This window comes from Hirundo rustica, chromosome 2 (genome assembly GCF_015227805.2).
Source record: "Hirundo rustica isolate bHirRus1 chromosome 2, bHirRus1.pri.v3, whole genome shotgun sequence".
NCBI lineage: Eukaryota > Metazoa > Chordata > Aves > Passeriformes > Hirundinidae > Hirundo > Hirundo rustica.
In genome coordinates, this window is record NC_053451.1 from 48,167,064 (window position 1) to 48,181,741 (window position 14,678).

The 14,678-nt window shown below is 40.0% G+C and overlaps 1 protein-coding gene across 1 annotated transcript; it reads right to left on the bottom strand.

Moving 5' to 3' along the window:
* Positions 1-1,707: 1,707 nt before the first annotated feature.
* On the bottom strand, positions 1,708-14,319 carry SLC46A3 (solute carrier family 46 member 3). Its single transcript, XM_040056945.2, has 5 exons — positions 13,986-14,319; positions 7,947-8,820; positions 7,454-7,537; positions 5,845-6,001; positions 1,708-4,256 (listed from the first exon to the last, which is right to left on the bottom strand). The coding sequence occupies exons 1-5, from the start codon at positions 14,175-14,177 to the stop codon at positions 4,169-4,171; spliced, it is 1,395 nt and encodes a 464-aa protein (XP_039912879.1). The 5' UTR covers positions 14,178-14,319; the 3' UTR covers positions 1,708-4,168.
* Positions 14,320-14,678: the final 359 nt, after the last annotated feature.

The following is a 14,678-nucleotide window of genomic DNA, read 5'->3' on the forward strand; positions in this document are numbered from 1 at the left end:
AAGAACTTGAAACAGAATTTCTAAGACAGGAACTGCCTTTATTCAGCAGGTTTTAATGACTTGGTTAAATGTAATTAGTGTTCTGTTGTAGATAATTTTAGCAGGAATGTTGCTATAAAACTCTTTCCACAACTGCAGACATCCCTTGTGGTTTTCCATGGGCTTATAGCTACTATAAATTCCCTAACTGTGTGGGCCAAAGCCTCTAGCTTCTGTCCTGTAAATTTTATAGTGCTTTTATGTGCAAAACATTGTTGCATTTTGGATACATTAAGATGGTAGTGTGACTCACTTTAGAGGTGGTCCTATTTGGTTTTATATTTAAACTTGTTTCATTTAAAGAATGAAGTTTCTAAAATTTTCTTTCACTTGAGACTTGAGATTAGAGACTTGTGCTATGCAGTACAAGATGTTTAATTTGCTGTTTTTTTTTTTCCTTAGGGAGGTCAAGCACAGGACCAATAAATTGCACATGCAAGTGTAGACCTACTCACATTTTTGTTTTCTACAGCTGTCCTCGTCCTTCTGTGAGCTGATAGTCTTTATTAAATATCAGAGTTGTCTGCTGTTTTATAATTAACAAGTTCCTCTGCAGTTTTGTGTAAAGCAAAACTAAACTTGTTATAAAGCAAGCTTGGGGTTCAGTAGGCTTTGTATTGCTCAAGGCTCAGGCCAAAAAAGCTGAGGGATTACATTGCCAGGTCTGGGACAAGTTGAAGGTGCTGGCATGGATTCTTAGGAGGTCTGCCATCTTACCAGCACTGTTCAAGAAAACAGGGAGCCATCCAACCATCAGACATATTTACTGGTACCTTACAGCTCCCCACTTCAGTGTATTGAGCTGGCTGGCCTTTCCTAATGGTGGCTGAAAGATAGATGCTGTTGCATCTGAGCAAAACCACATTAAGACAAGCAATTTACTAGAGTTTCTCATTAGTGCAGTGTAAAACCAGAAGCAGATTAGGAGGCTCCATGCAATTTCTAGGTGGTTTTGTTCAATGATTAGTACACTTTGTAATAATCTTGGGTGAGATCAAGCCATATTCAGAGCCAGGAAGTTGCAATGTTCATTATATCTGTAAGGAAGCTAATCCTAGGGGTTAGACAGGCTGGAAAGCAAATAGTATGTGTAAGAGGTCCATGTGAGAATTTATGCTGTTAGTAGAGAAATAGGAGTCAAGCAGTACTGACATAAAAAGGAAGGGTTTCATTTTCTCAGTGCTGCAGGTGGTTGGGCTGTGGACTGGGCTTCCTGCCCCAGCCCATTCTTCCCATTTTGCACAAGCCTCATTCTGTAAAGAAGGTGCTGCACGGAGCAATCCACAGAGGCAGCTAAGGGGGGGTGTGCTGGGCACTGGAGCTGGGACAGATCTGGCCTGGGTAAGGGGAGGATGGCACTTCCAGCTCCACTGCTCTGGCAGGTGCAACACAAGCCCCCAGCCTGACTTCTTGGAGGTCACAGTGCAGTCCCTCCTCTGCAGCTCCCCACCTCCTCTTGGTGCCAATGTTCTGGGTTTCATCCTTTCCTCTCCCCAGGTGCAGGAGGGAAGCAAAAGCACAGTCCTGCTCTGCTGTTTGTTATGACCATAAAAAATAGATGGTACCGTAGTGCTGCTCCTGTTTACACCAACAATCCTCTATCAGTCATGCCACTGGCCATTTGTCAAAACTAAATTTAAAAGCGCAAGAACTACACATGCAACAGAATTTAAAAAACAAACTTTATTACTATTATGTCAAAATAATTTGTATTTATACACAAATAAAGAAATTATTATACACTTAGAAGATTTTGCTTTAATAATATGGTGCGGATTAGTACTTGGTTCCTCAGCTTGCACCACGTCAGGCATTTTAAAAACACAGTTCATATCCTCCATGTGTTTATTCCCTAAATTTATAGCCAGTTCTAAATGCTCCATCTACCAGAAATACTTTGCAAACAGGAAGTACTTTGTGCAATTATATCAAATCATAACAAAGCCATTCCTGAGGTGTATGTGCTTGTCCTCAGTTGGACTGACACAGCACCACTCGCTTTGTTGTGAGCTTCTGAGTGCTAGAAGGGCTGTGCACTGAAGAAAAGCAAGTGAAGGTACACACCCCTTCTGCATTTGTTTTTTTTATTTCCAGGCAGTTTTGTGCGAAATAGTTAAATTCAAAAAGCCTTGCATAACTGCATAATAAGAGGCAAGGAAGACAATGTAATGTTTGTGCTAAAATCCTTTACATCAGTGTTTTCTTAATCTCTCTACAAGTACTCATTATAATGTTTTGGACCCACTGGTTATTGTAGAACTCAGCTCATGTTTCCAACAAGTTGGCAGTAGCTTGGGCACCTCAAAGGCATTAAGCAGTTTTATTTTCTGGCTCTTGTCTAAACCACTGAGAGAAAGCTAATGATCTTTAATTGCCAACATCAGTCTTGGGAGTTTGGGACAGAAGTGTAAGAGCTGGCTAGAGGTGTTAGCACATTCCCTCTGGCCTGGATAAATGGTCCTGTTTTCACCTGTGATGAGCAGATAGTAGTCTCCTGAATATTGTAAGTTCTCCCTTTAACTTATTTGAACCTTCTTCCAGGCTTCTCTGATCATGATACGTAACTTGGAAAGAATGAAATCATTCAGTTATAAAGGATCTATAAAAGTATCATGATTTGGTATTACTATTTTTTTGGTGGAGTACCGCTGAGAAGTTCTTCAGGAGTCTGTTCAGAGGATGGGTATCAGTGGCTGTAAGCAGGTCATCAATTATACAGCACATGCTATGTCTGTCTGCATTTTTATCTTATGCTGTGTGCATGTGAAGTCATTGTAGTTGCTTTCCTAGAGGCTTCATTCTCTAGATGGCAACCACTTTACATTTTTGGGTTTTTTCTACCTTATCTGTTTTGGGGGGGAAAGAGTCACACACAAACTTGAGAGATCAGAACAATATTGGCTGTCAAACTTAACAAAATCAGCAGATGGGAGTGGTCTTTAACAGAGTGTTATTCACACTTCTGCTGTGCTGTGCATTCCAGAACCTACTACTCAGGACAATTTCTACTTAAAGATCTTAAGGGAAAAGGTGAGGAGTCAGTGCTGAAACTGATTCCTGGGTTTGGCAGTCTCACCAGTTTGCACTGGGGCCCTGGGCATGTCACTTATCCTCTCTGTTAATTTCTCTTTATGCCACAGAGAGGGTAGTATCTATTATGGAAGGATGTTTTAAATAGCATTTGTAAAGTGCTTTGAAAATTAGAAGTGCTGTTCAAGTGCTCATAAATTATGCTGCATTCGTTGCAAGATGATTAGATTCATGATTCTGATTCCATCACCTCATTTCAGGGTTGTTAAAAAAATAAAGATCTACAGATAAGAAATGCTATCACAGCTTTTCACTAAAAGAAACATTTAAGCCAAGTACCTCTGGGACAAAACAGAGATGTCTGTACACAGTCCTTAATATATGGAAATTGATAAATGTGCAATACGGCCTCTGTAAAATGTAGGTTTAGGTTGAACTTCACATTCTGCAAGATGGAAATTTTTTTACAGTTCTGTGTGAAAATCCATTTCAAGAACTAAGTCACAGGCAAGCTCCGCACATCTTATGTTAAACACTCTGCTAGTTGCAGAACAGTAAGTGTACTTACTGCAGGTGTAAGTACTGCCTCCAGTTTGCTTTCTGATAAAAACTATTTTTTAGTTCAGTAATTTTAGATAGTTTGAGGGCTTCAGTGTTAAGACAGGCCTTTCAAGATGTACACAGTGGACCACACCCTCAGCTGGCACAGGCTGCAATGGCTTCAACAGAATTGCCAGCATCCTCTGGGCAGCTAAGCTTATCTCTGTCACCCAGCTTAGAGTGGTATAAGATGTATCACAATCCACAGCTGACATTCTCAAACCTGAGAAAGGGTAAGTGGAAAAAATATCACCCTGCCGTATTTTTTCCTTCACACTGAAGCAGCATTAAGCTCAATTGCCAGCCTATTTCCATAGTTAAGAGCTAGTTTTAGTCAAGTGCTAAAAAGAGACTGGGTATTGAGTGGTACCAATTTAGTGCTTATTGCTGCAGGGCCACTGGGAGATTGTTGTTGTGTTATCTCTGTGTTTTCTGTGTGACATAACAATCTCTGCCACTGCATGTCAGATTAGAAATCCCGAGTATGTGAATCCTTTGTTCAACTATCAGCGCTCTCTATGCTGGATACTTCTTCAGGTACCAGCAGAGCCAAGTCCTCCCCATTCCAGCTTGTGCACAGAAGCCAGCTGTAAAACAGAGATAAGACAGATCTTTAGCTGGGATAGTTCAGTACAGCATGCTGATTCAACACCAACAAACACGCAGGGTAGCTCTGTGCAGCCATCCTCTCTGGCACAAAGCTGGTGATGTGTCTCAGTAAACAAAAGTAATGACACTCTTTGCCCTAATTACACAAGTCAGACAATATCATTACTGCTGCCTTTGAGCACAGTACTAAACTACTCTGCCTGCTACAGACTGGAACAACTACCCTTTCTGCTCTCCAACTGTAACACTGCATGACACCCTGAAAAGAAAGGTGCAGAGAAAGGGTATTCAAAAGATCAGATACCTGAAACTAAACGGAAGGTAAAGAAAAATAACTATCAGAAATTAATGGTGATGTACTAGAGTACTGAATGCAAGATGGACTGATGGTAAATATGTTTTAGTTACCTTTTCTGCAGCAGAGTTTGCTTTCTTAACAGACACTTTCTTTACTTACACTGAACTAAAGGTAATTAATAGACCAAGTACTTACTGTGCCTTTGTTAATATAATTGAATTTCTCAATTATTTTATTACTTTACTGGAAAGTATTCTACTCACACACACAATACCCTGTTGCTTCAATTCCCTCAGCTCTAAGATCCATCACTACCTTAAATTACCATTAGTATGGCCTCTCTGTAAAGACTGTGTAAAGAATTATACTGAAGCAGGAATAGACTTGAAATTATGTGAAATGTTCTAAATCTACAGCATTATCACTGCCTATTTAGATATTAAAATGCAGCTGATGCAGAGATAAAAGGTGACTGAGGTGAAGTCTAAGTATTAGGAAAAAATATACAAGTGTCCAGCCAGAGTTCCACCCTCTAAGAAAAACATCTTATCCCCCAACTGTAAATATATTTAATGAAAAGTGATTCTTATGTCATTTAGATTTTTGTTTCAGCATCCTAAAAAGAAGTAATTTATACTGAAAATAATGTAAAGGGATCTTTGCTTTATGAGTACTCATGAATGGTATTTCTACTGTCCATAGACTAGATGGTCACTAGATATGATTCGACACAAACTACTATAGAGGCCTATTTTTGAAACATGTTTAGAGGTTGATTCTTTTGGGCTTTAAAATCTTTTACAGATTTTAATGGCACTGGGTCACAAGGTACCCATGACCAAAGACTAGGACAGATAGCTCTCCATTAAACCCAGTGGGTGACTGTCATATTTTATAACTCTAGCATCTAGAAGAGCTCAAATGGCAAAATTAAGCTCATGCCGTTCACATGATCTGTGGGCAAGGCTTTCCTGGAAGAAAGACCACGTAAAGGTCTCAAATCAAGGGAAGGCACATGTGCATTCAAGGGTATGGTGTATCCTACTGGCAGTACATTCAGGACAGGTTTCAGTTTGGGGGAAATTCACAGCACGCAGTGGAGGGAAGGTAGCTGGATCAGGGAAAAGGTGTGAAGCTAGAGCCACTACAGCACACTAGCAGATAGAAAAGTTTGAGAACTATAGCACTAAACTATTCAGTTTCAATTCACGTCAAAATAGAAACTACTGGCAAAGGCAGTCAGAAGAACCCTCCTGATCCATACTTACCACAGGACAGACAGTGGAATTAGACAAAGGCCTGCTGATAGTAGGAAGCTAAAGCCTGAAAACCATGCAACAGTAGTTGCATAGAGAATATTAAAAACTGAAATTGACATAGTGCCGGTCACAACTTCTAAACAGGCAATACAAGCAAACACAGCACCTGCCAAAAATAAATGGGCAAATTAAAAACAAAATAAAACAAAATCTCTTCGAAGTACTGAAGTTTTTAAACATCATTCAAAAGATACATCTGTTGACAGTATTTTTGCAAGTATACAAGTTACAAGCACTAGAGGATCATACTTTGCTATGAAAGTGTCTTTTGTAGCAACTCCTACAAAATACTAGTTCTTCTAAATGAGAAAAAACCCACCAAATAAACAACACACTTTGTTGATGGAAATTCTTTTTCTTTACTATTATTCTGTCATATGCCCACTTTCTTGCGTTTGCTTATCACATGAAGTTTAACCTGTTCATCCTCACTACCTATGTTGTGCATAACTCCATCCTTTACCACTTAGAAGCACTTCTTGACTTCATTCTTACTTTTCCCTTTCTTGTTTCTTCCTTCTCTAATCTTCAGTCTTATATGTGGAAAAGACTGATTCCACAAGGACTGCTGGTTCAGCTTAAAACCACTGCCTTCTCATTTCTGAAAAGAAGCAAACAACAGTTTTTGGACTGAACTACCCTTTGGGGTGGCAGTCTATCCTGTCAGTGACTTTTCCCAAGCTGCATTCATAGTTACAGGACCATAACCAAAATCACACTAGGTAAGCAGAAAAGCATGACAAGAGGCAACCTGATTCCTGCATCAAACTACTCAAGTAGCCAAAGCCCTGAAGAATGCCAAGAAACTCAATACCAGAGGTGTATTTCAGCACTGCTAGTACAAAGAGACCTTTGTTTTAGTGTATGTAAGATTAACTTTTTAAAAAATAAAACAAATCAACTCAGGAATATATTTCTAGAAAGTATGTGTTTCCCAAAATCTACAAAATACACACTGAAAAGCAAAATATGGGATATTAGAGCCATATTTTGAGTCCTGACATGCTTTTTTTTTGTGTTTCATAAGGAAAGGACTTTGAGAAGTATTATGTTACATTTCTTGGGACATGTTAGAAGCCACAGGCCTGAAGCTGGGCTCCTGCTCCATAGCTGAGGATCCAACTCTAATTGTTTCCAAGTGCTATGAAGATTGACCACCTTCTGCTTACCTTTCTAAATTAGTACATGAGAAATTGACTAAATAACAGAAGCATATCTTTCTCTGCATGCCAAAATCTTGTGAATGTAGAAGCCCTTGTGAAATCACACTTGTGTAAATCTTGAGCATTCTTCTGCTTCAAGTTCCCCATGGTCTTTAATTTAAGACCAGTATTTTGTTTGAAAGTTGAAACTTGCAGCAGTTTTTAACACAATGTTGTTTATATTAAATTCAGAACCAGAAGCCATTAATATCAAGACACAGGCTCATATTTTACAGAACTTGAAAGAAAAGCAATCTTAAAACACCAATACAGATCTGTTTGTTTAAAGGTAATCTTTGTGCATCTCTCTTCTGAAGTACCATATTATTTTATTGTTTAAAAACAATTCTACTTACCCTGTTCACCAGGGAGAACCACTTTTGACAGCATGGATCGGAGAACAGGTATAGGCATAAAGCAGAACAAAGATGGCACCCTCACTGTAAAGCAGCCATGAGACATTGAAGTAATTAAAATCCAGGATTTTACAAATATATTGCAACTGTATCAGTCATATACTTTTGAACACTTAGTTCCCCAAATAGTAAAATGCAACAGAAAAGTCAGACTAGATGTGCACTGAGACACAATTATCCAAGAACAGAGAAATTAATAAATCAAATATATTTCTACGGCACTAAAACCAAATCATAAGCAAGTAATTCCATTGTTTCTCCACACTGTTCATCTTTTAAATCCTAGATCAGTCTGATGAACCATTTATATTTTACCTGTCTATGACCCTTTCAAGGTGGTACATGCAGTATCCAACACCTGCATTCACTACAGATAATACAGCAGTATTTTCATATACATTGTTGACCATGGAACAACTGATTCTGAACTCACCTAAAAACATAAGCAGGGTAGTTTTGGCAAAGGCAGTCATGATCATTCCTCCAATGTAAGAAAAGATCCCAATAAAAACAATATAAATGTCTTTGAGACATTTGGAAAGTAAGTAAACTCCTAAAAAGCTGGTCAGCGACACAGAAGTGAATGCAGCTGCTCCATATCCAATGTATACTTCATTCCAGCAGAGCGGCTCATCCAGTTCATACAGTGTAAAAAGTGAAGTCCCACCCAGCAGAGTGAACAAATAAGTCATAAATGCAAAAAGTAAGACAATTATTAAAATTCTCTTTTTATACGGGGCAGTTTTAAAAAGCATGTACACTCCAGAAAATGTCTCCCTAAGAAGTTCTTTCCAGGATACAGGTGCTTCATGCTGGAATTGAGCTACGCCTGCGGTATCTTCCAGAAAAAATACAATATAGATGATATTAATGACATGGAGCAGAGACGCTACCACAAATGTCCATGCAAAGCCTATTTCTCTTAGAAAGTAGCCAGATGACAGTCCTGCCAATCCAGATACAACTCCAAAAATCAAATCCACTACAGCTATTCGTGTTGTTTTCTGCTTCTCATCATGACACTCCTCTGCTATGTAAGCAAAGCCTCCTCCAAGGAAAGTTGCTAGACTCCCAAACATTCCAGTAATAAATGCAACTGCAAATAGGATAGAGAGTGACAAGGAAAAATATGATATTGCAGTGAAGCTAATACCAGAAATCAAAGCTCCCACTGATGGTAAAACTAAAGACCTTTTGTGTCCCTGGCGATCCCCATTAGCTACAATGACAAAGGCAACTGTAAGGCTGGGAATGGCCCTAGTTAAGTCCAACTGCATATTAAAAACAGAGGCTTTTTCTTGAACTTCCTGCAAAGAGAAAATAAAAATAATTGTAAACACTATAATACATTGGGGAAAAATATATGTAGCAACATTACATACATAATTATTAGTATGCAGTCTAATGAATACAACTGTACATGTTTATAGATTATAAATTATACTATTATAAAACATTATTCATGCAATGTAGTTTTATAAGATTATATGGCATTATGATATACTAGGCTGTAATAAAATACATTGCACATCCAGACTTTAGCAAATTTGATCTTCAATATTCCTCAAACATTCCCTGTTACATTTTAACCCAAAACTTAATGCTTAAGACATGGTCTTACAAGTACTGTTGACAGAGAAGTTTCAATGCAGACAAGAGAACAATCCTTTTGAACATGCACTTACAAGAGCTGTAAGTATCTTTAACTGCAAGTATCTCCTACAATACAGGGTATGGCAAAAGGGCACTGGGCTATTTTAATACTGCTCAGAAATCAGTAGTAAGCCAGTCATTGATTAAGGAACACACCCCATGCTCCCTCCTCACAGGACATTGTTTTTGTTCCCAAATAATTCTACTGAGGGGGTTACAAGAAACAATTCATTGACTAGAGCACACTATACAAGTAAACAGATCATGATTCGCTCTAACATCTGACTGCACAATCTTACTACTACTACAAACAATAGTAACAACCAAAAATGTGAAATACAGCTTTAAGTATTCTACTGACTCACAGGTATGTGAATTAATGGATTTTGCAAACCCTGCAAAGCTCTGGGTTCAGAAATTATCCAAAGCAGTGATGTCTCTACAGATAACACCACAGCAGGTAGTCACATAAAGAACAGCAGTTTACACTACAAAAATAAACTGTAAACACCCATTATGGGGAAAATTTCAGAGTTCTTTTTAACAGAAGTATAAAAATCAAATGTAACTGAAAAACAACCATTTAACAGAGAATGAACGGCTGCAGAAAAAAAAAAGAACTAAAGAATGTTTAATTGAAGAAAAATAAAATAGTTATGAAGCCAGCTGCTAAAGGACACTCAGCAAGCTAATTCAGATCTTGTTTTTAATGCATAGATGCAGACCTGATGAGAGCAGCCACAACACTCCTTTCAAAGACAACCATCTGATCAGACAGAAGAAACACTTGTTCAGACAGCAGGGGAAAAGGGAACAACTTTATTCATACAAACCCTTTATACTAGCTAACATAAAGTTTCAGATGCAGAGGGTAAAGTCTACTGAAAGTCTTCTTGGAGTGTTCTGAGGCATAACACTGATGTGGGCAGGCATTGTGCTCTTCAATCAGCAACAGGTACGACTGTGCAAGTCTGCCCACACCCTTCTCAGCCTGTATTCAAGCCATCTATACTCCAGGTTTCAGGTTCTACTCTGACTGAGTAGCATCCAAAACTATGAAAAACCCCCAAAACTTACAGGAATGTACTTTGGGCAATCTTAAAAAGCTGCTGAATGCTTTATAAATTCATATTTATATCTATAGGCAGAGACCATGAATTTCTAGTTCAATCTCTTCCTTTGTTTACAAGATACCAGGTTTTATTACAAGAGAAAAATTCAACTGATCCTGAGGTTCCCAAGGAAAGCCTTCAGGAACCCCAGCACTGCAAAGTCTTTTGCTCCCTTCCCTTATGGTGTCTCACTGCCTTAGCATTCATGACATCCTGTCCACTGGCCAGCAGTGCTGTCACTCTGGAAGGGTCAAATCCATGAAGACTGAATAAACTGAGATGGAAAATGTTATTCTGATCTTTAACTCCTCTGCTGCTGACAAACTGAACTCTATATAGCTGCAGACATCGCTTCTTTACTAGGATTGTTTTGTTCAAAGACATGAGCACCAAACAAATGCCATTACATTAAAAATAAAATTAAATGTTTAATGTATCATCTCAACTCACATTAACCACATAAAAAAAGATTATTGCCAGACCATAGCAAAGTGTGAAATTGAAAAATTTAAAAAAAACCCAGTCTTGGGTGTCCTTGTTTTGGAAGAAGTTGTGCAACACAAAAAGCATGGCTACACATCCAGATACCACACATGACTATGAACTTGCAGAGATAAGAAAAATTGATGTCTAATGAAAAGAGGACTACAGACATAAGTACAGGAAAAATCCATTTAGAGTGTAAGGCATGCAACTGCCCACTCTATGGTTTTATAAAGCCAAAGGAAAATAATATAGAAAATGACAGGTCAAATCTTCAGCTGCTTTAAAATCACATTACTCCATTAAATAATCAAGGGAACTACATATATTTGAAGAGAAAGGTCTAGTTTTTTAGTCAGCAAATTCACTCTACTCTGAAAAATTACAGTGGACAGAAATAGATATTAAAATCACCTATTTCAAAATCAAAAGAACGAAAATGAGGAAGCAAGTAACTTATATAAGGATTAAATTCAGAGAGAAGCACAGCACCTGAGATTGAACAATATAAAGGACATGATAAACTCACAGGCTCATAAGTTAAAATATTACTGAGAAGCAAGGGGAAATGAATGGATTGGATAATAAATCAGTGGGATGATTAACAATGGTTAATGATTAATAATATAGCTCTTTCTGAGATATTTTAAAAAAGGGATTATCCAAGTTGCTGATCAGAATGCCTCAGTTTATATTCAAATTACCTTTAAACTCACTTGATTATAAGATGACTATTTTTTTTCAACTTGTAAAAAATAATTAATCTAAATTCTGCAAAGAACCATTTTGAACAATATTCTACCTTTTATGCAGTCTCCAAGTGATTTTTGTCTTCAATTTCCTTTTACATTTTGCTTTGAAATAGGTGAGATTAGTATAGAGCTTCTTCATTCTCAGAACATAAGGACTTACACTAAATTAACTGTTAAGAAAGATGTTCTTTTAAACATTAATGCCAAACAGGGCCTTACAGCAAAAGTTACAACATCTATAAACCTAATTCAGTTAGGAAGGTCTTGGAAAATCTGGAACACCTACTTCATACTTCCTCCCAAAAGGGTTTGGAATTAAGTTACTGGATCTACTCCTTGGCCCACACACAGGACTATTACTCAGCACAGAGGCCCATTTGCACTTTAATTATTGCGTGTTTTGAGCACTTAAAATTGTTACGCTACAGTAATGAGTGTGGTATAAAAATGCAGCGAGGCATCCAGACAAGAGTGTAATTGTTCTAAAGCTCATGCCCTATTGGCAATCACTGAAATGCAGGGAATGGAAATTTGGCAGGAAAGGGAAACTAAGAAGTTCTGTTGGTCATTATTCAACTACTGACTTGAAAGACTCATGTTCTCAAATATCAAATTAACTATAATTTGTAAACAAAAGGCCTGTAAAGTGTGAATATGCCATTACATCAGAGATGCTATCTAAACTTCAGATGAAATGAAGCACTCTGCTTCAGTGTTTTGCAAAAAGATCTATGAAGTCTTATATCTTGAACGATAGGTGATGGCTATTTTAAAATCAGGTTGAATTTGAGAGTGTTGCTAAATGCAAAGACGCATTTGAAATGTAGATTTCTTGATGGACTCTGCAATTAGAATCGTATGCTTACAGAAAATGGTGAGACACGGCATCAAATGGGGAGCTAATACTAAAGAAAACACTTTTTGGGAGTAACATACAAGCATTACTCCAACAATAACTGGTAATTACCTCCATGGGTCAGCCCAGAAGCCATGCTGGACCACCATTCTATTGACCTTTTTACATTCACGTTCTTTCTACTAAGACCAGCTTCTGTCACATGACAAAGAACATATGCCACACAAAAAGTCCTGAATTATTTCTTTGATCACCTTCACTGGAAGCATGTACCATTAACAATCTCCTTTTATATGTCAAATGAGGCAGATAAACTCAGGCGTTCAGTCTTGCACATACGCAGCACACCAGAGATTGAAATATGGGATGTGAGCAAAAATTTTCAAGTACCATCTTTTCAGCAGTGTAAGAGAATGCCAGCTGACTGTTTCTGTAACTCCAACTTCTGTGTAATTTATACGGTGAATAATTTACTTTTCTGGTAAAAGCCTACACTGGTTTCACCTTTCACTTTATCCAACCCAACAGCCAGTTGTTGTTGACAAGTATGGTTCTATTGCACCTCTTCTGAAAATATGTTCCCTCTGCTACTCCCATGTTAGACACAGAAATCATGTGGCCACTGAGTGTGCCAGAGCAGTGTACTGCTTCAGAAAAAAAAACGAAAACAAAAACAAAAAAAACCAAACCAAAACAAAAAACAAAACCAACAACCCCGAAACAAGAGATGAGCTTTCTGTTGAATCAGTGCCCCACTCAAATCCGAACTATAACCTGTAACTGCAGAACTGCGAGATACAACACACGGGGTGAGAGGGGAAAGGGAAATGGAGAATGTCCATCTCCTCTCCTGGCAGCTCACAGTTAGCTCTGCTTAAATGTAGCATTAAAACTGCATTTGAAGTGCAATGGAAGAGATACCGGTCAACAACTAGCTATCCAGCACACTGAACTACGGAAGAGTGCTAAAAATGTAACTGACCATGGGATCCTGTCATCCTGACGTCCTTGTATTCCAACAAGGCAGACTAGTCCTCTGAATGGCAAACCACTAACTGTACTTGATAACGCAAAGATAGTTTGGGGGGGTTTTTCCACGTTATAAAAAAACCACAAAAAAATTATTTTAATTTCCCCCGTTCCTCTTTCCTGTAATTCCTGTGAAATACACGTATTTTAAGCTAGATCCTGTTTCTCAAAATTACGGGGCATTTGCTAAACTTCACATGGTTACAAAGCACAGTAGGAGCCACGGAGACAACGCACAGAGACAAGCACAACAAGCACAATGGTCGTGGGAGGAGGAGCCTCCGGGGGCGCCCACGGTAATGTCAGCCCACCGCTAATTCGGTCCCCATGCTCTCGGGCGATTTCCAACTCCCGCTAAAATAGGAAATTTCCCTCAGTATCTTCCTGGAGACAAATCATTGTCTTTAAAGCACTATCACCACCTACAGCGTAGCATAGAGCGAGGAGAGAGTGAAGTGAGAGCAGCTTACAGAACTGCGGCTTTCCGGAGAATTAAAGCTTAAGGTTATAAAACAGGATGTTTTACCGAGACAGCACCTCCTGGCTGCAAGTTTATTTACAATTATTATTCCTCCCCCGCCACTTGCCTTCTGTTTGATATAAGCCGAGCTGTTCTTATTCTGCTCGCAGTGACTGACATTGCTGTCGCTCACGAAAGTGGAGTTGTACTCCTGCTCCCACAGCCGCCGGTAGATGAACTGCTGCACCAGCGGGCTCGTCAGGGAAAACGCAAAAATGTAGACGAAAATGACGGGCTCCACGCACAGAACCTTCCTCATTTCTGGGTCCGGGCTTCAAACCCTGCGCCAGAAAACAAACCGCAGGCGCTCGGGAGGTGAAAGCGAAACAGGCGAGCGGCAGCCGGCACGCTGACAGCCCCACGCTCGGGGGGACGCTGCACCAGTCCCCGTCCCGGCGCGCAGCGGCTGCGCCCCCGCCCCCGCCCCGCCGGGCCGCCCGCCGCGCACCGGCCCCGTCCCGCAGTGCCGCGACACCGGGAGGCGGGACGGGGGCGGCCGCGGCCCTCAGCGGAGGAGCGTCCCCCGCCGCGCCATCGCCGCCCCCCCGGCCGCGGCCGCCCAGAGGACGAGGCCGGGCGCCGCCATCTGGGCCCGGAGTCTCTGTCCGGGCCCGCGGGTGGGGCGCTGCGGCGGGCGGGGCCGCGGCCCGGCGGCGGAGCGGGGTCCCTGTGCCCGCGGGAGCGCTTGTCCCCGCGGCGGGGACGCGCGGGGCCGCTGCCAGAGGTCGGGAGACATCAGCGCCTTGGCACGCCGCCGCTC

Coding starts and splice junctions, on each gene's coding strand:
- SLC46A3 (XM_040056945.2), bottom strand. CDS start 14,177: ATGAGGAAGGTTCTGTGCGTGGAGCCCGTCATTTTCGTCTACATTTTT. Junction 8,821..13,985: donor CGGCTTATATCAAACAGAAG/GCAAGTGGCGGG, acceptor TTCTCTTTGCAG/GAAGTTCAAGAAAAAGCCTC. Junction 6,002..7,453: donor GGTTCTCCCTGGTGAACAGG/GTAAGTAGAATT, acceptor TATTTTTGGCAG/GTGCTGTGTTTGCTTGTATT.